The sequence below is a fragment of the Cylas formicarius genome, unplaced genomic scaffold, assembly GCF_029955315.1.
Source record: "Cylas formicarius isolate icCylForm1 unplaced genomic scaffold, icCylForm1.1 PGA_scaffold_5__7_contigs__length_24384050, whole genome shotgun sequence".
In the NCBI taxonomy this organism is placed as follows: domain Eukaryota; kingdom Metazoa; phylum Arthropoda; class Insecta; order Coleoptera; family Brentidae; genus Cylas; species Cylas formicarius.
In genome coordinates, this window is record NW_026844341.1 from 10,116,253 (window position 1) to 10,143,030 (window position 26,778).

The 26,778-nt window shown below is 35.4% G+C and overlaps 1 protein-coding gene across 2 annotated transcripts; it reads right to left on the minus strand.

The window, feature by feature from the left end:
* Positions 1-1,484: 1,484 nt before the first annotated feature.
* On the minus strand, positions 1,485-26,727 carry LOC132702549 (poly [ADP-ribose] polymerase tankyrase). Of its 2 annotated transcripts, XM_060671252.1 has the most exons (17): positions 26,595-26,727; positions 26,290-26,534; positions 25,761-25,985; positions 20,386-20,689; positions 17,151-17,404; positions 16,576-16,868; positions 15,371-15,542; positions 15,079-15,307; positions 10,704-10,869; positions 9,123-9,342; positions 7,889-8,121; positions 6,221-6,518; positions 5,956-6,171; positions 5,489-5,679; positions 4,028-4,320; positions 3,160-3,403; positions 1,485-2,159 (listed from the first exon to the last, which is right to left on the minus strand). In XM_060671252.1, exons 2-16 carry the CDS (start codon positions 26,477-26,479, stop codon positions 3,166-3,168), a joined length of 3,522 nt encoding a protein of 1,173 aa, XP_060527235.1. In that variant the 5' UTR covers positions 26,480-26,534; positions 26,595-26,727; the 3' UTR covers positions 1,485-2,159; positions 3,160-3,165. The 2 variants fall into 2 exon arrangements, with proteins under 2 accessions (XP_060527235.1, XP_060527236.1); XM_060671253.1 differs by lacking the exons at positions 25,761-25,985; positions 26,290-26,534; positions 26,595-26,727 and adding an exon at positions 24,378-24,517.
* Positions 26,728-26,778: the final 51 nt, after the last annotated feature.

Below are 26,778 nucleotides of genomic sequence, written 5' to 3' on the forward strand. Positions count from 1 at the left end.
CCCACGCCTTGAACTTTGACGTTTTTCAATTCTGACGGTCAGTATTGGTGTTTTGCGAAAAAGTATAGTATGCATCACGTTCGGTAAACTTGTTTCTACTCCCGTCTGTAAAATATCTAATTACCCACCGATCTAGCGTGCGGGAAGCGTCGCTTTACCACGTCAGCTTCGTTTCCCACGAATCCGAGCCACTTCGGATATTTCCGGGATTTTACCGTACGGGTTTGGGAGCAATCGAATGTTTTCGGAGATATTTCCCACGCTTTGAATTTTGACGTTTGTCAATTCTGACGGTCATGTCAGTGAATGTACTCGTGTTGTTTTACGGAAATCTACCCAAAAACTAACGGTCATAGAAATGCAACACGTTCGGTAAACTTTTTAACACCACTCGTTTATTAAACACTCGCTCCGCCCGTGTCAAATAAACTCGTGAGTCAAATGCCGTTTGCCGCACTTGTTGCATAATATATTATTACCAAACGTGTTGCATACTATACTTTCCTACTCCCGTCTGTAAAATACCTAATTACCCACCGATCTCGCGTGCGGGAAGCGTCACTTTATCACTTCAGTTTCGTTTCCCACGAATCCGAGCCACTTCGGGCATTTCCGGGATTTTTTGGGAACAATCGGATTTTTTCGGAGATATTTCCCACGCTTTGAATTCTGACGGTCATGTCAGTGAATGTACTCCTATTGTTTTACGAAAATCTACCCAAAAACTAACGGTCGTAGAAATGCAACACGTTCGGTAAACTTCTTAACACCACTCGTTTATGATAAACACTCTCCGCTCGAGTCAAATAAACTCGTGAGTCAAATGCCGTTTGCCGCAATTATTGCATAATATACTATTCAATCTGTGGAACGCCGTACAAATAGCGTTGGGATCCCAAAGTATTTTAAAGTTTTAAAAAATTGCCATTGTGTTTACTAGTTTATCATATTATTTGTTTCTTTTTTTTTAATTTTGTAAAGCTTACGGAATGTCTGTTCAAAATCTAATAACATTAAAAATAAAATAAGCTTCTTTTGCAATAGCGCAACATATAGGAACTGAAATTCGCAGGATTCGAATGACAAACAATCCAGGGAATAATGTCATCAATCCTTTGACGTTTTCTAACGTCTTACAATAGCTTCAAAATGGTAACACTAGGGAAAGCGAATGTAATAACCCCATTTTCTCTATACCTCAACCTCGCTAGCAGGGAGTGTACAATATTTTACCGAACACTAGTTTTTTAAAGTTCCATTTTACGTCGGCGACATTCATTTTACACAAAAACATTGCGTATACAGAAAGTAAGGTAATGGTGGCACCACAACTTTTAAGACCCCCAAAATGTGGTGGAACTATGATCTAACCAGTCAACTGGGGAACGTGGCTGTCCAATCCTGAGGTGTAGTTGCAATTCAACATCACCTTAATTTGTTGCGGTTGGGACGAATGACCACACTTGATATAAATAATAATTTAATGTTTATTTCAAGTCAACCATGTAACAATACAGGAGAATACACCACACCTCGAGAATACAAAAAAAAAACTTAAAAATACGAGACAAATATCACATTATAGCTTAACCAACACAACAGTCATTTTTATGTAGACGTGGGCACTAGGAATCTCGATTTTAGCTTGGAATTTGTTGCTTTTCGTTTCTCAGATAGCGAGAACGATCATTGTTTACCACTACATTTATATGTACATCAAACGAACTGGATTGGGGACAACGAAAAACATTGAATTTAATGTTTCAATTGAAAATGCAAAATTAAAAACATGTATGATATGATGAGTCGAATTTAAAGTATCCGAACTATGGGTAGTGGCAAGTTGATAAATAACGACGTGCAACAATTATGGAAATGTAAAATCCAGCCATACAAAAACTTAACCTTACAAGATACACGTATAGAATACAGTATTTGATTGGATCGGGGTTGTACAATCTTATCCGTATGAAGTAATGAACACAATTTTTTTTGCCAATGCTTTCCTCAAGCACCAATGAAAAAATTTATTATCAGTTTTTCTGTCCCTCGCAACTGCACTTTTTCTTAACAGGAACGAGGCATTGCATAACATTACACATCAGACTGCAGAAGAGATCTTTGTAAGAACGTTGAGGTTGAAGCATTAACCATTGTTCCTGAAACAATATGCAAATCATCCTAGGGTTGCGGGGGTGCGTTAACTAGTAATACATAACATTAGATGTAATGGCTCTATATAAGGATGTCATGAGGATTAAACTTATGAAGGATATCGTTTAAAATGTACAGATTTGCGAACGACTAGTTTAAACATTGTTGAAAAAACTGATGTTATTCGTTTTTGATATTTACAACAGTCTAGCATAGATGCTCTATATCTCTATGTCTCTTTGCTATATATGTCTATAAAAAGGAATTTTCTTGTGTGTATATGGCACCAAATACTAAAAACATACAAGTTGTCTTAAATAACGTGTGCTATACTCGGTCGTTTAAAGTCGTATTTTTAATAGCCTTTGATTAAGCAATGTCGCCTGAAATACTGAACGATTTGTGAAAAATGCTTAAGTTAATTTAGTGAATGTTTTTAAAACTTTGTAGAGTGCAAAAGTCGAATTTAAATTGTATTTCAAAAGGGAGCAAGTTCGGTAATATTCAACAAAATTAATTTAGGCGGTTTTTTTTAGCACTATGCATCACAGATACCAGCCGAAATTTGTAAACCATCCTGTTTTTGGAACTATTTTTCCAGAATTTGATTATGGTTACCTTTTCGGAGCTCGGCATGTGGCATACTATACAAAATATTAACAGTATCAAAAGTTGCATCTTTTTAAATGGAACCTCTTTTATATTATAGAATTTTTGGATTCTACTGACCGAAATGTGTATGTTACAAAAACATTTACGACACCTAAATCTTAAGGCTTTTGCCAAAATGCAGATTACATTTTCACAAAACAGAAATTATTTAAAGAACCTGTAAGATATAAGTCCAAAATCCACTTATACAAAATACATCATAGACCATCAGATCATAGAATCCAAAATTGCAATAATATACAACTTTTGAAAACCACTTTGACAACAATATTCTATGGTTTGTTGCGTGAATAACCTTATGTATCAAAGATAACAGAAAAAACTTAATCGTACCTGAAATCACCTAACGTCAGCGTCTGCCCCGCTGGCACAGTCTTCAGGTTTGACAATTTGGTAAGTCACGAAGTACTCGGGGTAGGCCTGTTCCCCCCTGTACACCACGTACTCGGGGAAGTTTAAACCACCCGCGGAGGGCCGTCCAGCGACCGAGTGATGGCCGGGCGGCGCGTGCGCCATTTTCATCGCGCTAAACTGGAGAAATGATTTCCCCAAAGTTACCCGACACAGTAGCAAATGCCTGAAACGGAAATTTTCCACAATACCATTTACGTCTCAAACAATTTTGTTCAACTAAATATGGTCGCAAAGTACCATAGGTTTTTTTGCCATACATCTTACATACATATATATTGGACAAACAGGTAGATCCTTCAAGAAACGCATTAACGAACATAAAAGAGCGTTTAAAAACAATAGTCTAGATTCTAATTATGCTACACACTTAAACACGCAAAACACATTTTTGAGGACAATTTTGATATTTTACATACCGCCACAAAAAGTAGAAAATTAAATTTATTGGACGCCATGGAGATTAACAAAACGAGACATTAAAATGTATTGCTTAACGATCAATAATTGGATTTAAATACCTCTCCTTTATTGAACTTAAATTCTCACAATACCATTAATTAAGGTTTTATGGCCATTTTTCGGTATATATAGTACCAGGTAGTTTGTAAATATTACATGTGATAAAAACACGTGTTTTTTCGAAACTGTTGTCATGTCAAAATATATAATTTCGAGAAAATCGGAACTTTTAGTTCTTATTTATTTTGATAAATGGATTTTCATCAAGTAAAAGCCACCTCAGTTCAAAAAATGTTGTTAAAATCACAATACGTGTCGATCGGCTCACCTGTGACAGGTGTAACAACTCCTGTCCTTGTGGGTGGGACACCCGGTACCGCCGCCAATCCCGTAAACGTACTGGTTGCTCTTGGACGAATGTTCGGCGAAATATATACCCGCGCCGAACATTCCTCCAATGTAGGCGTGTCGCTCGTCGAAGCCCTTCTGCACGATCGCGTTGATAAACGGCGAACCGTGGAACAGCATCCTCTCGTTCGACTGGCTGTTACTTTCTTCCGCCACTTCTTGACGCCTGTGAGTGTAGCGCTCCCAAAGCTTCCGGTTTTGGACTTTTTGTATCTGCGCATACAGTGTGAAATATCCCTTATTTAATAGACGTTAATGGTATATTATGCAACAAGTGCGGCAAACGGCATTTGAGTCACGAGTTTAGTTGTGACGAGCGAAGCGAGTCTGTCATAAACGTAAACCGCTAGTTTTTGGCTACATTTTTGCAAAACAACGGAAATGTACGAAGGGATCCGTGGGACAAGAAACTGATGTGGTAAAGTGAAGTTTCCCGCACGCTATGTCGGTGAATACTTTACAGAAGGGAGCAGTAATATTATTATGTAGCTTTGTAGGCTTATTTAAACGACAGATTAAAGCCTTTCGCACATTTCAAAACAACAACAACAACAAACAAAATAGCTTACATAGTACCCAGTTGTGGAGCGGCATCATTTACGTATGTGGTAATAAAGTGTATGAAAAATCTTACCAGTCAGAATTAATCACAGAACAATATTTGTTTTCGTACCAAAAATTAATCGGGAACCACCTGTCGCGGTGGCAGACAACAACAATAATGTTACAAATAATAAGTTCACTTAAACAGCTTCCTTCACATACGTTACAGTCTATATTAATAGTTTGATATTTTTTTGTATATTCTAATCTAACAGCATTTAAGAACTGACATTGTTAATATTTAGTAGGAATAAGAACGTAAATATTCGTCATTCATTAGCAGGGTGTCTATTACAATAGTTCAAATTTTTCTAAATACCTACCATTTTCGTTAGATACTTCCATCCTTCATGACAAATTTCAATTTTTCGAAATCGCTTTTTCTAAGAAACTTAAGTATGAGTAGCTTTAAGTATTTATTCAGAACTATTGCTAATAGTAAAAAAAAAATAATTTACATCACTCTTAATAAATGTTCCAATGGGTGTCACACGACCTGTACACTTATACTCGATCCTTTATGAATTCTCATAAAAAATCGAAGTCACATGTTCGATTAAACCTTTTTCACTTAGGAAATGCAAGAATTTGTTGTAGCTTACATTATAACTTTTTTTTTGGGTTAAAATATTGCATGCAAATATTGACACCCTATATACTTAGTAAAACCAATATTTTGCACTGTTGCATTGCTCAATGAAAAAGCACATATAGCACTGAAAAATGTTGAATCAATGAGTTTGAGATACATATCTGGAAAACAATAAGGTTGACTTACCCGCACAATATTATATCTGGAGAATACACCTCCCGCGTGTCCGTTATCGCGGTGCTCCCTAATACTGTTTTGCATTTCTTCCTCTACCGTAATGAACTCTTTATCGTCGGCTAAGAGATCCACCAGCAGGGTGCCCGGATTTGTTGGCGTCGACCACAACCCACCGCAACTGGCGACCAACCTCTCCATTCCTAAAACGGGACGCAACAGTAGCAGTTTTTTTTTTTTTAAGATATTTAACTAGAACAATCTATACACATTTTTCTCATTGCTGGGGTAGAATATTTATTTTGACTGCATCCCGGGCACTAGCTAACTGTAGAGCAATAAGTTCGATAAGTTTACTAAATCAAGAGTTTACCATCTTACACAAAAGTTTCTTTTTCTCAAAATACCTTGCTTATTAAAAAAACAATTTCTTCCCAACATTGAAGTTGGATGGTCAAATATCTTCAAGCAAACTTTACCTTTAATTAGCTTGTGCCTGAAGCCGTACGCTGATATCCCGATCTGCTTGAGATCGTCGTGTCCCATTTCCGCCAAAATATCCAGCGTGATCTGTTCCCTCTCGAAAATGTCGAGCAGGTGCTCGAGGTTAAGGGAGGCCAAGAACTTCGCGACAGAACTGATCTGACTCGTGCTTTGCTCGCTACTGTCTAACTTAACCGACGAACCGCAGCAACCTAAAAGATACCCGCTTGCCTATTTCTACGCGACAATCGCTTATTTTACCTTCCGCAACGCTCATAGACACGCTGTTCCTGCTTCCGACCGGTATAAGTAGCTGAACGGAGACGCCGGAAGGCATGATCACAGTCTCTGCGTTTACTGACGGCGCGATCAATGAAGGGGCGGGGCTGTGGGATAGGGCGATCGAAGGAGGTCTGGACGGTGGGACTGGGGTGCTGGGGACAATCTGTTGGGAGGCCATCGCGTCCTGCAACAGGCACCGGACGTCGTCGGCGGAGGCGAGATCCACGGGCGCTTGACCCTCTTGGTTTTTGAGGAACGGATCAGCACCGTGGGCGAGCTAAAATAATTTTTTTACTCAACACACTGAGGAAGATTTCGATTAAAGACGCTTGCAGTAGTCTAGATGGAAGTTTACTCTTCTTAAGGCCCATATGTGGATGAGTGTTTATTAATTATCCTTTAAATTAAAAGATATGTACAATACAAATACAATACAATACAAAATAATTTCCTAGAAACAATTATGATGTTCCACAATTTAATAACATGTCAAGGAAATTTGACACTATTTAAGTGGGTTGAGCATTTTACTTTATGAATTTGGAAATAAATTAAATAAAAAACGTTTTGGTTTGGTGGACTTGCTAATATTTATCTTTTAATTGCTTGGAAACAGTTCGGCTGATGAAAATTTTCAATCAGAGAATTTTTATAAAGAATTCAATTTCCTATAAAAAAATATACCGGTAAAACTCACTTATAACGTACACGCTTATTACCAATCAAGGGTTATAACGTATCATGTAAAAAGTAGCGACAATTTTTATGAAGCAGTTTTTATAACGTACTCGTTATTAGATACTTCTGATACCAAGTCTGAGATTCCCCGAAAATAGCATTATATAACGTACTTTTAATATCCGAGGCAGATGACTTGCCTCTCAATCAGTGGCCCATCAAATCAAACTATCTGAGGTAGATGAAGATTGGTTAGACAAAAACAATTTTCACTTGGAAAAATTTAATCTGAGTATGATAGACGCTTTTGTTGATGTCGATAATGATATTATGACACCCAACATGCTACAGAAGACGAAATAATTGCGCAGGTTGGTCAAACTGAACAGCTAGAAAGTAGTGATGAAGATGAAGAAGATAAATAAGTGCCGGAAGAAACATATCCAACTTTTGATGACGCCGTAACAAGGAATCAAAAATGCAAAACGATTTTTAGAAAGTAGAAGTAATACAGATTATCGTATTTTAAGCGCATCGCTGGAAATTGAGACGTATTTATTATTTTTATAAATCGCCAGAAGCAAACCCAAATAACGGATTGTTTTACAAACTACATACCTGTATTTATACGTATTTTAAAATTACGTTTTTTTTTTATTCTTTTAAGCTTTTGTTTATAATATGAAGTATATTCAAGAATTAATAAAAATAAAAATCTAAGTGTACGTTTTTAATTCTTTTCTAACGAATTATATACATTATAACCAAGTTTTACAGAATTTAGACAAATATTTTCACCTCAATTGTTCGGCTCTTTTGACGCAATAATGAGATCAGGGCTAAAAAATCGAAAATACAGTGGTGAATGATTCTATGGATATATTTTTCATGAAACAAAGTAGTCGATTTTTTGGCCCAATCTAGCATAACCCAGTAGCGTAACAACGCCAGGAGAACAAATTCACTTACAAGCAACGCGCACAGCTGGGTACGCCCCTTTTGCGCGGCCTCGTGTAAAGGAGTAAAACCCCATTTGTCGGTTGCATTGACAACGGTATTGTACTTGATTAGGAGGGCGGCTATGTCCAAGTGGCCGTAGCTAGAAGCGTTGTGGAGGGGTATCAAACCACCCTTGTCTTGAGCGTTCACGTCCGCTCCGTTTTCAAGCAGAAACTCGGCCACTTCTACGTTGTTGTACCCGGCTGTAAAGTAGGTCCAATTTGATCCGATTGAAGTTAGCAGAACGGAGCACAATTTAACAAAGCTTGCTTCTACGGGAAAACTTATCATAAAAATGAGTTAGTACTGGTTATATCCATTTTCCGAAAATTCCCTAGAATTTGATAAGGCTCAAAAGACAAAGATTCACTCAGCTCCTTCATATTTACTATTCTTTTAACATTAAAGCGAAGATACTTAATATGTGCATCAACACCGAGAAGATCAAATGCTTACTAAATAACTAACCAAAAAAGAATTACCCAGTCGGAAAAAGATCGCAAAGAAGACCACTAAAACGATGGAGAGAATGCTAGACTTCATCGACCGAGGAAAGTGGTTAGAAAATGTTTAATGCTCGTTACTCTATATCTGAAAACGAAGCATTGATAACTTCAAAAAGGCTTAATACATTTTAATGAAGTTGTAGTAATTAAAGAGATCATTTCCTAGGCTCTCAATCGTGCTATGAGACATCAACAAATCAAAAAGTAACAATGTGATTTATTTACGTCATTAAATAGTCAACAACAACATCAGCAAAGTCATTATTTTGTCGGTTCTTCAAAAACCACTTCAACATATTTACAAAGTTGGAATTGAAGAAGATCTCGTTATTTCTTTCTGCATGCCAAAAGCAAGATTATAACTTTAACGAGCACAGACTTTAAATCACATGATATTGCAGACCAATTGATTAACTCTGGTTTAAATACCAATATGCTTTAAACTTTAGATTCAAAAGCAAAAGAAAATTATTGAGAATAACAACTAAATCAATTAGACGAATAAAATAGAAAAGAATGACCCGCAACAAGTACATCTTATTTTTTTCATTATTTCATTATTTCCATAAGTTTGACGGCCAAAACCGACTAGCACGCCATCTAGTTCGAGCACTGGAACTACTGTAGAAGCAAGATCAGAAATGTTTATACCTGACGTTAAGATGAGATTAAGATTCTCTAATCTGTAACGCACTTACCTGCCAAATGTAGAGGCGTCGAGTTGCGTCCTTGCGCGTCCCTACAATTAATATTTTCGGGGGTTACGAGTCGTTGTACGCGGGCCAGGTTGCCCTTTTTGGCAGCGTCGAGAAGAGCAGCATTGCCTCTCAACAAGTCCGCAACATCTTGATCGCCTTCCCTTACCAAATCGAGCGGAGTAGCTCCGTCCCTGTTCTTTTTACTAGGGTCCGCTCCATGCTAAGAAAGGGCCAACAGAGTGAAAATTCTACACAAAAATGTTATTGGTATATATGATTTACAAATTCAAATATTTTAGAATCATTTTAAATAAACACCAAATGTTAAAACTTTATTATGCATTAGGGCAGTCACGTTTGCAACATGGTATTTTGAGATGGAAAGGAGTACTGGATGCACATTTTAAAAAATTGGAAATTATGCAAACATATTTCCTAAAAATAGTTTTCCACGAAACTAGAAATTACTGGACAACTATTTAGGGAATCGAAATGTTTTACAGTAAGGCAATTATTTTTTCAAATATTTTCAAAAACAAAACCGGTTTTGTTTGGTATTGTAAGGCAATTATTTTTTAAAACAATAATTTTAAATACTTTCACTGTCTGTAAATGTTAATTCCATTTTAATTGTGTATCCATTGTTATTCTTAGGTGTTTTATTTTTTCTGGAGACTTTATTGAATGGTGTTCATTGTTTAACGTTTGCATATCTAAAGTTTTAAAAATTTATTGCACGAAAATGGCATAAAAACTGTTTTTTCTTCATTCACCATTAAACAAGCTCAAGTGTTTACTGAAGTCATTTTCGACTTTAATCTTAAGATTATCCCAAGAATCATCTTCGTCTTCATCTTTGTCGTCTGCAAAACCAAGAATTGTCCCTGACGTATATACATGGTACAAATTATTTATGTAAAGAATGAAAACGGATCCCTGGGAGACACCATAGAAAACGTTTTTTTTTAACTGTAAGTATTATTAAGTTTTGTTTTCTGTATTCTTCCCGTAAAATAACTTGTAAATATTTATAAGGTATTCCGCGTATCCCTGCAAAACTTCTGTGTCAAAGGCCCTGGAAAAATTGAGAAACACTGCAAGAGCATTTTTATTGTTTGGCCAGTAAGCTGTAAATTTGTGACATTATAGAAGCTACTGTGTTTCCTGTAGACTTACGTTGCCGGAATCTATATTAATCTCAAAAATTTTTGCTATGTTACTTACAAGTGATACTGTAATAGTTTCCTGGGAAGTTTTTGTCACTTTTTTTAAACAGTTTTATAACAGAGATTTTAAATTCTTAAGCACAGTTTCCTGTTTCAAAAATTTTGTTTATTAAGTAAGATAATGGTTTACTAATTTTGTTCGCAATCGGTTGTAGAGTTTCCATTCTGATATAATCAAAACCTGGTGGTTTTTTAATTGTAGCGTTTCTACGGTTTGTATTATGTCTTTGGAGGTGTTTTTTTTTAGTTGGAATTATTTTCCTGATTTCAGTTTATTAAATTTATTCTATAGTACATCTTAATTAAGTTAGTTCAGTTTGTAGGTGATTAACTAATATCACTCATCTTCACTTACCTTGAGTAAAAGCTTCACAATTTCGTATTTCCCTTTAGCGGCGGCTTCGTGCAACGGCGTGAATTTCCACAAATCTGCGACGTTCACACTCGCCCCGTGTTTCACTAACAGTTCCGTTACCTCATAATGGCCATACGAACAAGCATTATGCAAAGGAACCAGCCCTCTGTGAAAAAAAAATGTTTCACACTTCATATCATATGTAGCGTTTTGTCAACTAATTATTTATTTATTTATTTATTCATTCACCATTTAACCAATTTACAAAACCTTTACGTTCAAACAAAATATAACAATAACAATAACAATAAATAGAATGAAGTGGAAGCACTCAAATGGAACACATCAGAACGAAATGAGCGGAGGCTGCAGACAAAAGGATCAAGCTTTAGACAGTTGCACGCTTTCAGCATTCTAGTAAGGGGTGAATAAACTCCATAATTTGCGCGATGGTTGTATGCCATGTAAAAGAGCTAGACAATAACAGCAACCATTCAAAACCTTAAAGAGAAATAATAAATCACTCGGAAATCTTCCAAAGAGATATAAAGGAGTGTAAAGCAATGTGGAATAAGTTGGCTACTATTGCATGCAATAAACCCAAGGACTCGTATAGACCTGTTTACCACTAACCGAAAAACTAAAACCAAAACTAACCAAAATGTGTCACATAGTTTAGAATCCATGCTAGTGACGACCTTGATTTCAACTCCATCTATGCTATATCGGTTGTGAACCATGCTCAATGAAGACTAAGCTAATACTATAGCTTCAAAAAATCCGCAAACAAAACACACTGCGATTCCGAAACTACACTAGCAATATTATTTATAAACAAGTTAATAAGAATGGGTCCAGTGTGAGAACCTTGGGGGACTCTCGAAGAAATATCAATTTCACTTGAGGCATAATTGTTAATAGGAACCAGCCCAGCCTCCAGGCCCATAGGTCTAAGCTTAGAAGCAAGATGCACATGACTCAAACGCCTTCGAGAAATCAGTATAGACAGAATCCACTTGACCAAGCCCTTCAAAGGCGTTCAATAAAAATTGTTGGTAGGTGAGTTTTGTTACGATAGGTTTAGCCTGTACAAATACGTGCTGTTGATAGGCCAGAATTTCCCTGCAACGCCACGAAAGCTTTTCACAAAACAACTTATCTAGCAGTTTAGCAACGACCGACTGTATGCAAACGCCTCTACAATTAGCAATATCGCTTTTATCACCACTCACTCACACTTTTATTGTGGCTGGCTCAGTTATTGTCGAAATAGTGAAGCGCGAGCGGTCAAATCCGCAAACGAATTTGTGAACACCGTTACCAAGACTTTGAGTTTAATGAAAGAAGATGCGTTTCATTACTTTCGTGAAAGTAATAAGGTCGCTTTCGAAAAATCGTCGCTGGGCGAGGCAAGTTCGTAGCGCGTAGCGCGAAGCAACTTTTTATTCTAAAAAAGTAGCTTCGCGGTTTCTTCATAAATATAAAAGATTGTACAAGTAATATCAATTTCCAATGATATTATTCCAAGTATCTCGCGCACCCTGTATGATTACGACACTGTTCAAGCGAAATTATCCCATGTTTTATAGTTTTTCATTTACTGCTAATAATTTGCCCACGAAAACGGCAATTTTTAAGGTCTTTTTGATTTTTTCTCCATAGTCGACACACCATGTACATAATTGGAAAATGCCGGAAATAGAGGTTATAAGCCCGGATCTCCAACGTTCTCTCATCCACGAATTTTTCCAATAGAGTAAAATGGTTTTAGACAAAATAATTTTTGTTCTGCAACTATGCAGTACGCCGTAATAGTCACTGACATCATCGCGTCTAGACTGAGTGCGAGAAATAGTGATTTTCATTTGGATTTTTTCAAATATCTCGAACAGCGTATGTGATAGACCAAAACCGTAAATACAAAAATTGTAGCCCTTGATACGGCCTATAACACTGTTTGAACGGATTAGCTATTGTTTGTACGAATTTTGATTTACGGTTAATAATTTACTCTCTAAAAGAACAATTTTCAGGGTCTTTTAGATTTTGTCCACCTTGTATACTATCGAAAAAATGCAGTTTTTTGTCGGGAACGGTTTTCGTGGAAGAGTGCAATTTTTTAAAAATTATATTAATTATAATCTACAATTAAATGGTGGGAGCTGGAGAAGACTTTATTATTTTTATTTATAGACCTGATTGACCTTAATCTTCAGCAAAAAGTTAAAACTTTTCGATGCAACGTAGGTATTTTTATAAAATGAAAACGAGAATGTTTGAGGAATTTCATAATATCCATGAATTTTATAATTTGAGAATATTAACTAATGATGGCGAAAAGTTTTAGTCTTATTTTATAGTATTTGCGAATGGACCTTATTGACCTCTAACTTCGATACAAATTTCAATCTTTTCGGAAATACGTAGATATTTAAAAAAATTAAAAACATAAACTTTATGAGAAAAAACATGACAAAAATGATAATAACAAATCGAAAATATTAACCGAAAATGGGGGGCATTAATGTGCATTTTCTATAAAAATATGAACCTTCTCGGATCAAGACGAGTTGAGAAATAACCTTAAAATCTCATTTCAAATGGAAAAAACAGTTTAAAAATCAATGATCAATTTTGAACTTTTTATATATTATTTGTTAATAATTTTGAGAAATTGAAACCTATACATTAAATACTCTAGTCGTTCCTCTATTCAATGACTTATTTATTCATTTACTCGTAATTAATTATTTTACAAAAATTTTTAGCCTCCTACAGAAACCGTTCCCGACGGCAAACGGTACAACTTGTGTGAGACTTTTTGGCATGGTTAGTTAAAGTAAGGACCAAGGTATGTATCGTATTGATTTAAATTTCTCATAGTTTGAAATAAGCGAGATTTAAATCATAAATTGCTGACCATCGATTTTTGAGCCGGTATTTCAGACCCAAATGAAATTTCGAGGTAATATCCCAAAAGCTTGCAAAATTTTGCCTAAAGTGGTTTCTGAGGATAAGAAATCTGAAACCGAAACTACTTTTTGATTTTATTTATTCTGTTTTTCCAAATATCTCCCGCACCCTGTATAATAAACGAAAGCTGTAAATACGAAAATTGTAGCTCTCGGCACGGTTCATAATACCTTTTAAACCAAATTTTCCTTTCTTTCACAGTTTCTCATTTGCGGCTAATATGTTACCTATGAAAACGGCAATTTTCAGGGTCTTTTAGTTTTTGACCATAACCGATACACCCTGTACATAATCGAGAAAATTACAGAATTAGAGATTAAAGTCCTGGATCTGCCACATTTCCTGGTAGATGAAGTTTTCCAATACAGCAAATGGTTTTCGAGAGAATAATATTTATTTGAAACAATGCCGCACACGGTACTTCGTAATAGTAAGTGACGTCATCGCGTCTAAATTGAGCGCATGGATTTTTTCAAATATCTCGAGCAGCGTGTGTGATAAACGAAAACCGTAAATACAAAAATTGTAACAATTGATGAGGCCTATAACACTCTTTGAACCGATTAGCCATATTTTTTACGACTTTTGATTTACGGTTAATAATTTAGTCTCAAAAAGAAAAAATTTCGAGATCTTTTACATTTTTGTCTATAACTTGTGTATAATCGAAAAAATGATTAAAACAAAAATTATAGCACCGGATGTCCCACCTATCACGGTTTCACAATGTTTCCGATCGCATGAATGGTTTTGGAGCAAAAACATGTTTTTCTGGACGCCAAAAAACCCCAAAAATATAAAAATACTTTGCGGTATTTCATTGCTCTACTTCTCTGCCAAATCTAAAGTCGGTAGCTGAAATTTGGGGCACCTATTAGGTTTTTTAATATTGCACGGAATATCACAAACACCCTGTATAATAGGTAAAAACCTTAAATACAAAAGTTTTAGCTGTCTATAAGGGCTAAATCGTCATGTAAAAGACACCGACATCTAGAACACAGTATTTAAATTATAGGCAATTTTTCGTTTTTTTTTTTTTAAATTGAAAGTTTATGGAGCCGAATCTTCTGCGCCTTTTCGTTCAAAATTTTTTTCATTTACATTAACGGGTTTCGATAAATCCTTTAGACCCTCGCAAACGCGATTTTTTAATTTTAAAAAATAGTTTCCGACACCCCAGCCCAATTTCAATAGTTCCGTTAGCTTCATATGTGTGCCAAATTTGAAGTCATAGGCATGCACACCGCGGACAGTTGAAAACGGAGAACATTTGAAATCGTTCGGAAGTTATCGACAAAAATCCCTGGAATAACGAAAGGAGAACGGACTGAGGAAAAAGAAAACGTATTTATTTGACGCTGATCCCATTCTCTAATGGTACATACTCTAGCACACGTACCCTTTATCTTTCGCGTGCACGTCCGCTCCCTGCTGCAGCAAAAACTCCACGACCGCGACCCTGTTGTATCCCGAAGCGAAATGCAAGGGCGTCGAATGACGGCCGTCGAGGTCCCTGCAGTTCACTATGTGCGGATATGAACCTAGATACCTCTGAACCTGGTCCAAGTCGCCGGCCTTCGCAGCTTCCAAAAGCTGACACTCTACGTCAGCACTGCCCGTGGGCGGATCTTAACAAAACGTCGTATAAGTCGAACCACTTAGAAACGTTATAAGCCTACTTTCACACACACCTTGTAGTATCTTAAGGACGTTCTCGGAAGCTACTTGGGTCGCGGTGTAACCCTGTAAAGACACGATAGAAACGTCGATGTTGTAGGACAGCAGGATCCTGCAGGCCTGCACGTTGTCCTCCCTGGCGCACCGGTGCAGCGCCGTTTGTCCCAACCCGTCCAACGCATTTACCTAAAAATTAGATGACTCCTTAAAGTGGCCAAGGCATAAATAGGATAAGATAGATCACTCAAGACTCCGCCCACAATAATGCTTTCCTTGCTAGGTCCTTGATGGTAGCAGACGGTAGCGTGTACAGATTTTTTAGATAAGAAAACGTGGCTTTCTTCCGAATTTTGTACCAAGTTAACAAATAATGTGATTTCCACAAAAGGGCGGTAGAGAGGTTGGATGAAGATATAATCATATGCCGATGTTGCAGGAGGTTTCAATTTTCATAAACAATTTTTGTAATAACTTTTTCGAGACGCTGCATTAATTTTAAACTAAAATAAACTTTACGCCAAAATATATATATCAGAAACCACAGTTAACCGACAGTACGAAATATCCTTTTTTCGAGAATAAAGGCCTTGGAGAATACTATTTACTCATCTACCACAATATTGTGAAGATAATCCCCATTATTAAAAAAATATGTTTTGAAAATCAAATCCAAAATAAACTCTTCGCGATACTCGGTATATCGTACTTAAATACATCAATAATGATTAAAAGAAAGGGCGAAAAATCGACAGGTTTGATCTAAATTTGAGCCTTTAAAACTGTTTTGTTATTTTTGCTGCATAGAATACAACTTCCAAGATAGCTTCTAACATATCCCATGTATAATGATTACATAAATTATTTATTTTATTTTATTACCGTATTTGAATAATTCGGTTATTTTTAATTTGAGACCCAATATCGTCAAGGAGCTATTATGTTTTATACAAGATTTGCAAGTTTTAATATAAAGTTTAAAATCTGCTGGACATTCCACTAAAAAAAGGCTATTTTCTGATTTATTCAATACAAAAGGGCCAAAAGACTACTATAAATAAAATATAAAATATTAAACATATTAAACTAAAACCGATTTATTCCTCTAATAATTAAAAAAAAAACAGATACAATAGTGTGCACTTCATTTGGTTAAATGTGGTAGGAAGCTTCAGGCATTTTTCTTACCGAGTACCACGACAAATGACAATCTAAAACTCACCTTCCCGCCACTTCTCAAAAGAATATCCATAATGTCGTAATGCGAATTATCGGCGGCTATATGTAGGGGCGTAAGAAATTCCTTGTTTTTCTCATTGATATGCGCCCCTTTCCGGATAAGTCCCTCTACCACTTGCTTCCGTTTGGGGTACATCGAACTGACAGCGCAATGCATCACGGTGTCGCCGGTATAAGGATGCTTGAAGTTGACCACATCCGGAGTGAGGTATTTTTTTATTTTAGCATTGTCGGCTTGCCTGGCCCCTTCCAGCAAAAGATGACCCTTATATTCGTCTGTAAATGTTTCGAAGAAATTACTGAACGAATCTTAATATCACGACCCTAAACCATTCATTACTAGTCCATTTTTTGAGGTTAAAAATTAATATAAATATGGGGTTTTTCACAGTAGAAGTGAACATCAATTTAAAAAATTAACACACTGCATCTGAAAATAGCAGTATTATTCTTGATATGGGTTGTATGAATTTTTCAAAAAGATCGTCTAGCAACTGTCAATGACCTGCTCCTAAGGTTCCAATCACCCAGTACAAAATCAATTTATGACTGACTCACAGGCTAAGCGTTCCTGGAGCTCCCTGGTGGGGGCGACATCTATGGAAGACTTGGAATGGCAGTTGAGTTGATAAGGGTCGGCCCCCTCGCTGAGCAATAGTGAACACACTTCTACCCTGGATTTTGAAGCGGCTTCGTGAAGCGGCGTAAACGCCCATAAATCGTTGGCGTTTACATTCGCACCGTGTTTGATCAGCATTTCGGTCACCTCGAAGTGACCGTAAGAACAGGCGTTGTGAAGAGGTACAAGACCACTAAAAACAATACGGCGTCCTGTCTAAAGGGCTCGCGGAAAATACAGTTTGACTTCGATTTCAATAAAGAATAAATAAATCAAATAACATTCAAGTGGATTTTTTATAAAATAAAATAAATGATAAACGCCATTTTAGTCAAATAATAATAATAATAATAATAATAATAATAATAATAATAATGGCAACCAAAACTTTCGATTAACCAGATACTATTATGTTGTTTACTTATGAAATGTGTTTTCATAGCTAATTTGAAGTTGAAAGAGGGCAGATTGAGGAGACTGAAGCAATGCAAACATTTTTTTAACATATCAGGCTGTTAACAGTTTTAACGTTTTGTTAAATGTTATTTAATTAATAATTTTTAATTTAATTTAATACAAAGAAATTGGTTTTAAAAAGGTTTTCGAAAAATTATTATATCTTTTAAGTTTTAAATAAAAATGGATACAAATAATAATAGTGTGGATCGAAGTGTAAATAAAAAATCAAAAAATACAGTTATATTTTTTTCAATATTTTATATGCATCGTAAATAAAAACATTTACATAAAAAAAGATATTGAAATTATGGCGTATCCATTTAAAAATATTTACATGAAACCTTACAAAACTCATAAATTTTAGATACATAAATAAAACAACGATTTATTATTTATTATCTATTTTATTTGTTTTACGCCAGTATCACAGTATTTATTTTTTGTATAAAAAAATCTCCTCTATTAAATAATTTAACAAGATAATTTTGCGAGACATTAGTACCTGCATGTAGTATGAATTCCATTAAAGATAATAAATTTTGTAGATAATCTTTCAAAATTTTGATCCTGCAAAAAGTGACTACTTTTGCCACAATTCAAACACAGATTCTTAAACTGTGCTTTCACACTGTCTACCGTGAAAAGGGTTGACCTTTTTTCACTAGGGCAAAAAATATGTTTTTTACAAACGAAAGCGTCTTGGGATGAAGTCTGATAGTGTCAGTTTCTGTAATTAATTCATTTTTGTCGTAAAATTAAATTCGATCTTATAAAAAATATCGTGTGCAATGTTTATGTCTCATGCTACAAAAATATAATATATAGCTTGAATAGCCTGAACAAATTATACGTTAAATTGACGAATACAACAATAGATTTATAAAAGGTTTGAAGTTTTGGTTAGTATATATAGAGTGACCAAAAAATCAACAAAACCGAAATTAAAGAACCGTTCTTTGTCTACGAGATCCACATTAAATAAAATAGCAATGAGCAAATTTTAGAGGTGATATTATATAATTTGCGGACATCATATTATTGGGGCAATTTTTAAGGACCATAACCTAATGGCTAACCTATTTGGACTTATTATAAAATCAAATTCAACCCGCACTAGAAGAAGTTGTTCGCGAAGATCAGGAGATCTGGTACCAGATGGATGCTTATCCCGCCCATAATTCCCGTACGGCTAGGGAGTATTTGGGAAATACTTTTATATTCATTAATTAATATTTGTAATAAAAAACTTGAGCGTCAAATGTATACTAGTTCCTTGAAGCTTCCTTGTTGCCTACACTGTCCTTTACACCTATCATTTGAACTCTGGATCGCTCGAGAGACATAACCTAGTTAAAGATCTTGGAGTTTGGCTCGATTCGGAGCTCACATTTACATATTACATTGATTTTATGACTAACAGAGCTATTCCATTGCTTGGGTTTGTTTTTCGGACTTTGAAGGGTTTTGAGAACATCTTTACGTATAGGGAGCTGTACTGTGCGCTTGTGCGTTCAATTTTAGAGTATGCTAGCTGTGTCTGGCAACCATACTATGCAATTCACAAGGAAATAATAGAGCGTGTCATTTGTCAATGTCATTTGAGGAAATAAACTACGAGGAGATTATGAAGCATTTGAATCTGACATCTTTGGAGAGTATTTTTTGAAATCGCTACATTGTACAAAATCCTTAATAACTTGATGAATTCACCAGATCTTCTGCCATCTGTTGGTTATCATATTTCTCCTATGAATGCATGAAATAAGGCTCTTTTAACATTATTTTCATAGGACCAACTATGGCATTAACTCGCCTATGAATCGAATGTACAAGCTGACAAATATTTTACTCACAAATAACGAGCATATTGATTTATTTTCTGACTCTCTCAGTGGTTTTAATTCCAAAGTAAAGAAGACTGTTTTTAATCAAAACTTGGTAGTTTAGCAACTGTAAGTGTTGTTTATAAGTGTTGGTGTTAACTATTTTTCTTAGGTTAAACTATATTGTAATGATAATGTAAATGCTAAATGCGTAAATAAAATTTTTGATTTTAATTAATTGAAATTCATTACAAGAACGCTAGTATGAGTTTGATTCTAGGAAAAACATAATTACATACCTACACACTTAGTTTATTTTGAATATGTAAAACAAAACGTTTTTATTGTATTTGATATGCCATTGTCCAGCTTGACGTCGTCACGTTTTGGAAATAGCGTCATGGTAAATACTACACGGGATGTAGCCAAAAGTTAATTGGGGTATTACAATGAAACACTCTGTATATACAGCATTAAAATAAATTGAAGGTTTGTAATACCCCAATTAACTTTTGTATTTAACTTTCGCCTCCATCCCCTATAGTTTCTGAGACAAGGTATCGTTCCAAGATAAACGGCCCACCTCACACAAAGAACAGTTTTTAACCGACTTGCGCAGTATAAGTTACAGAAACAAATGCTACTTTGCGGGAGAGAATGTTCGTTATTTAGGCCACATCCATTCTAAAGAAGGGACTGGACCAGATGATGAAAAATTAGCAGTCATCATAAAGATAGCACAACTTAACAATATCAAGCAACTTCTAGATTTCATACAAAGCTGTTCATGGGTTCCACGATCCATTGAAAACTTTATCGTAATAGAGAAACCTCTCACCACCTGTGGCAAGTGGCACAGGAACGACTCTTTGAATACTAGCAAATTGCTTACCCTTTATCTTTAGCATGTACGTCCGCGCCATGCTGCAGCAACAACTGCACCACTCTACCCCTGTTGTAGCCGGCAGCCAAATGCAGAGGGGTCGACCGTCTACCGTCACTCGCGTGACAGTTGACATTTAAAGGGTTAAGCAGAGCCAAAAGTCGATCCTCCGCGCCCGAACGCGCCGCCTCCAATAGCTCGTCCTTCCTATATTCGCCGGTCAAGACGTTGCGGGTAGAGGCGTCGGCGACCTCTAACGGAGTTTTTCCTTCGGTGTTGCGAATATTGACGTCAGCTCCGTGTTGCAGGAGGGCTATAAAAAAAATAAGTAGTACTTTACACGACAACCAGCCATAGCTAGTACCGGGGACGGCTAAGGGATCGTTCTATCTGTGCAGGCTATTTGACGACTAGTTCATCAGTCAGGCAAATCATGAGAATTCAACAAGTTTGTCATTGAGTTACAACGCACAATTTAACCAAAAATCAATTCAAATTTTGAAGAAAACACGGTAAATTTATTGCAATTCTACGCAGAGGAAGGGAAATGGGGCAAATACTACAAAAACGGCCTTGGTTAATCCTTCGTTCGCAAGTTCATATTAACAACTAGCGCAATTTGCTTTGGCATTTTCTCCGGGTGGGTGTTAAAAAATTGTGAAAATTCCAGATTAGGCAAACATGTTATCGCCTGAGATGTAACAATTGTATCTTGTTTAGCCCCTATATGTTGCCCATTATTCCTCTCGTACCATGTTGGCTTGATTTAGATCACTCCTACAGGCCGGCAAGACTTCGTTTACGCGAGAGAGTGCGATGAAATGGAATTTTTCGAAAGCATACAGCGTCGCCATTAATGAATAAGCGTAGAAAAAAAAAAGGTTTTGGATTTTTTGTCCGTTTTGTCCGTTCTCTATTCTCTAACCCTCGCTTCTCTGCAGACGCGGCATTAAATGGCCATAACTTTTGAACGGTTTGACCTACAGCGCTCAAATTTGATTCCTTTTAAACAGTCCATGAGACACATAGGTCAATAAAAAAAAATCTCCGCGATCGGACCCGACGACTATCTTTTTTTCTTCGATTGTCGGCTGTTTTTTGGACATAGATTTGAAACACGATAAGTGTCCAGAATTCAAAGTTATCGACTTCAAATTTGGCAAGCAAATAGAGTTTGGTCCCCTGACAGAACCTATTGAAATTGGGAGGAAGTATTTCAAAAAAATTAAAAACCGCGTTTGAAAGGGTCCAAGAAAAAAATCATTTCTCGAAAACCGTTAACGCGATTAAAAAAATTCTTGAACTAAAAGGCGCAGAAGATTCGGCTCCATAAACTTTTATTCTTGACAATTTTTAAAAATGTACAGAATGCGCACAATTTTACAAAAATTTGAAATTTCAAAATTGACTATAACTAGAAGACTGTGTGTAAGATGTTTCTTTTACATGGCGATATAACCCGCATAAACAGCTAAAATGTGTGTATTTCCGGTTTTCTCCTGTTGTACAAGGTGTTCAAGATATAAAGCGCGATACTGAAAAATTAACAGAGGTATTTTGGCTTCCAGAAAAGAAAATTTTCTAGAAAACTATGAACTCGTTCAGCAAAATTATTTAACCTGAAGATGTGGAAGATCCGAGACCATAAATTTTATTTCAGCCACTTTTTCAATTATATACAGAATTTTTCAATTATAGACAAAAATCTAAAAGATCCCGAAACTTCTTGCTTCGTAAAAAATACGGCCAGGAATCGTGGGAGATCCAGCGCTACAACCTCGACTTCGAACATTCTTTGAATTATATACAGGGTGTGTAATTTATAGGTAAAAAATCTAAAGCATAAATACATAAAATTTCCGTGTTTGTAGATAAATTATTGACGATAAATGAAAAACTGTTAAAGATGAGATGAGTTTGAGTTTTGGTCTATCATATAGGGTACGCGAGATATTTAATATTAATATCAATATTAATATTAATTTAATATTAACATTTACCAAAGTTTGCGTAACTTTAAAGTTCGGCCAGACGTGAAAGTCACATTATACAGGGTGCATGCACAATAAAATTACATCGATTTTAAGAAAGTTCCATAGTGATCCCCAGGAGTACGGGGCGGTTTCTTTTTGAAATACAAAACTGCTTGTATTCGCAACATGTAGTTTTTTGCTCCCTAATAAAAACGTAATCATTGAAAAGTAGATAGTTTTACTTGCTAGATAAGAACAGACTTATCAGTTTTGAATCCTCAAATTTTGTTGGGTGAAAGGCAGCCTTGGAATGGTTAAAATCCCATATTAATGGACAACTTGTTGAAAGCATTTAGGAAATCTGGTCATTTCTTAAAAATCATGTAGTCGCTGTTTCAATCTATCCATGCGTATATTAATAGTCGTTATTTCTGTTCAACAAGAGGAAAAATAACCAATAGGTCCAGGAATTTTGCAGACTTACACCCAGAGAGAAAGGTTCTACTTTTAATTGAATATAATGTCTTTAAAATAAAGCAGATTTATTTATTTTCAAAAAAACAATCGAAGAAACGGTTATATGAAAAAAACAGATAAAAGTTCTGTAATTTAACACCAAAAAATTTATAACGACTCTTTTTAAACCTTCTCAATACAAACTGGAGTAACTTGTACCCCAACTTAGCAGCCGAAAATTTAAAAATTGTGCAGCGTGTGTAAGCTAACAAACTCCAGGCTATTTTTCGTTTTTTTTTTACATTTTACCCCGGTTATTTTTCTATATCGGCAATATGCTATAAAAATTAGACATTACGAAACATTTTTTAATGTATTGCACAATTGAAAACATTTTCAAAAAGATTATTATTAATAAAAACCAGTCAATACGATTTTTAAACCATTCTACCGCTTCTTATTCCTAATTTATGTTCAAATACCTTATTATTATTCACGTATACCTTAGTATACTATTTTCATGCTAAATATAATTTACTAAAATATTTCAAAATCGGTTTAGTAATTAGCTTTTTTAAAGGATGCTTGAAGCTCAAAGATGCCACACTGTGTAATAAAAGAAAAACAGCAACGAAAATCCAAATTTGTTTACACAACAATATTTTGCGATAATTCATTCCGCTTCTTTTTTGGTAGAACAAGAAAGTTCAAGAAACCGGGATACGAATCAAGTGAGCGGTCAATACTGATTAATATTCGCATTTCACCTTTGTGTTTACATTATTAAATCACATGTAGAGGTGAATGATATTCCGTTTACCACCACAATGCGAACTATTAACTGTATTTTTTTTTTTTGACAAGTCGACAGTTAACTAATGAATGTAATAATAACTTTCTATGGGCCAGTCGCATGTTCAATCACGTTTCGATAAAGGTGTCGACTTATAAATATCATGGTTATGTTGTGTTAATTGGCTTGGATTTTTATTTTAGATCAGCCGTTCAGAGACCCTTGGAGGGCAGACCCTATAAAGAAAAAACGTCTATCTCCAGATTAGCACAAATTTCGATGATATTCTTGGCTTATTGTAAAGTCCCTGTCATTTCCAGATTTTTCAGTTTTCTACCAACCCAACTGCATTTAAATGAGTAAGAGATATCGCAAAAAGGACTATGTTATTGAAAGTTTTATTTATATTTTGCATGGTCAAAATTTAACAAATAAGGTTTTCCTGACATATAGATGATATATTATAAATTTTTCAAAGAAACTTCCACAGGCTACTGCAATACTTTTTATAAAAAATCAAATATCCCTGGAAAATGGAAAATATCACGAACTTCGCCAACCATTTAGGAAAACCAGGATTTTTCCAAGTGTTCCAATGGTTGACAACCCTGATAATCTGTAGTTCTTTTTTTTCCTGAAATATTCCCTTTGATATTTGTAAGAAACATTTTTCAAACATTTAGGAATAAAAATCTCTATTAAAAACATTAATTAAGAAAAATTTTTATACGACATTTTCATTTTTCAAATTTTTCAAATGTGTCCCTCAAAAACCTTACATTTAATCCTCGGTTTCAGAATCGAGCGTTTGTCTTTATAAAAGCCATGAAAAACCATCGCCGAAATGTCCGCACAGATCCCCACATTAAATTGCCCATTCGACGCAACGCGAAAATTGATTTTAAATCAGCGGTAACACACCTTAACACGACAACACTTTTGAAGTGACTAATGGTGACTTGCTAGAGCTGGCCTTCATGGACGAGGAAAGAACTATTTTGTATTATAGGAAAGGGGAGTGAAATCCACCATTTTGTGTTTTTAGTGGTACAATTTTTGGACCCGAGAGGAAGACTCTTTGTAACGAGTTTCTTAATGATATAAGACAAAGATATTCAAAATGGAGGCTGGAATGAAAATTTTAATCGCAAATTACTCAACTTTTTTAATTACTACATTTACTTAATGGTTTTAAAGCGATAAAAGAGGTTTATCGCAAATGTGAATTAAAACGATTTTCTAATAGGCTAATGCATAATGCATATGCATTTAAAAACGTTTGAGAACACTTGTATATTACATCTCTGAAGGGTTGAGATGTGTTTATTTATTATGCATTCTCTTCTCAGAAAATTAGATGTTACTAAATCGTGTTAGCAAGGACAGTGTAAACATAGTAAAAATCAATATAAGCGTTTGTTTTATCGAATATTTTAAAATACAAAAGTTATATGTATGAATGTGTCACATGCAATGACAATAGTATTACATAAGGTACCTTATAAGTTTTTCAAAAGTTAAAAGGACATCCCATACACTATTTCATTTCAGGGTCTCTGAAAAAAATTCTTGCAAAATTCCTTCTGTATATTTAATGCCAATGGTTTCTTATATATACATTCCTATGGCCTGGTGTCAAAATTATGATGTAGTCATCTTTCCTGATTTTGAGAATATGTTGATTACTTTTATCCAGAATTAATCATTCATTGTTTACAGGATGTCCAAATTTTACCAATCCATTAAATCATTTTTAATACTGCTAAACTATTTTTTTTAAATACCACACCCTGTATGTGATTTAATTTTATGATGCATAATTAAATTCTAACATCCTCTTTTGAATTGTGTTCTTGTTATTTCTTATTTTCTACCAAAAGTCAGTCAAACCCGAAAGTAGCTTTGGTTAGTTTGATTTTGACAAAATTTGAGATGTTTTTGGTTTTATTTATGTCACAGTGGTCATCCATATTACCCAATTGTAGCCCTTGTATTTTCCACTCTGTGGCCATATGTCAACAAAACAATCAACAGAAACATATTTCTATAGACATTGTTGAATATACAAATAGCACAAACCTTACATGCAAACAAAGCAAACAGCATAATATCATATATAAGAAACTTCCAAAATGAAATTTCAGGCAATAGATAATACATACCTATACAAACATCTATTTTCCCTTTAATGGCAGCTTCATGCAATGGAGTGTAATTCCAGTTATCCCTTGTGTTAGGATTAGCCCCTGCCTCAAGTAAAAGCCTAACTACATCTGCGTGTCCAAAGGAACACGCATTGTGTAATGGGTGCAGGCCCCCATCATCCCGGGCTTGAATAGAAGCTCCCGCGGAAAGAAGAAACTCTACAACATCCCTTCGTCCATAGCCTATGTCAAATAAAACAGATTACCACTGATAAACATATATTCAAAGTGCACAGATTGATACACATATCCATACAAATTGTTATGTAGGTATCTCTCTGAACTAAAAAAGAAAATATTATATTATGAAGGCCTAACCAAGAAGTAAACTTTAATATCTATAATTATATTTTTATATCACTAACTCAACCCTAATATTGTGCACAATACCTTCAATTAACAAAAAAGGAAAAATAGGTTCAGTAGGCATACTGATTTGGAGACTTCACCTGGGTATTAACATAATAATATAAAAGCTAGTACTCACCAGCTGCAAAATGCAATGGAGTAGACTTCCTGCCAGCAGTATCTCTTGCATTTACCGTTTGCGGTGATATTAGTTTTCGCACCCTAGCTATATCACCTACTTTGCATGCCTCGAAGAGATCTCGCAAAGGGTCGTTGGAGCTTGGCAGGGGATCCATTGAGCTTTTAAGCACATCCCGTCTTGTCGCCATTATTTCGCCATAAATATTTGAACTTATTAACCGAACATCGCGGGCAAACTACTTGCTGTAACGGAACCCGAAGTGAAAGTGTTGCTGCATATCATATTTTGCAATTTTGGTTTACCAAAGTTGACTCATGTTCTTACAGCACGTTTATCTTTGTTTTGTTATGAATTGTCGGACGAGGTGCAATTTGCTTACTGAACAAAGTTGAGGATTTCTTTTGGAAAAAATTCCACGTGTGTGACGTTTTGCATCACACTTGTTCGTTAACGATAATAAGGATAAACATATCGGACGTGTGTTTG

Coding starts and splice junctions, on each gene's coding strand:
- LOC132702549 (XM_060671252.1), bottom strand. CDS start 26,479: ATGGCGACAAGACGGGATGTGCTTAAAAGCTCAATGGATCCCCTGCCA. Junction 25,986..26,289: donor TCCATTGCATTTTGCAGCTG/GTGAGTACTAGC, acceptor TATTTGACATAG/GCTATGGACGAAGGGATGTT. Junction 10,870..15,078: donor GTGCACGCGAAAGATAAAGG/GTACGTGTGCTA, acceptor TTTTTTTCACAG/AGGGCTGGTTCCTTTGCATA.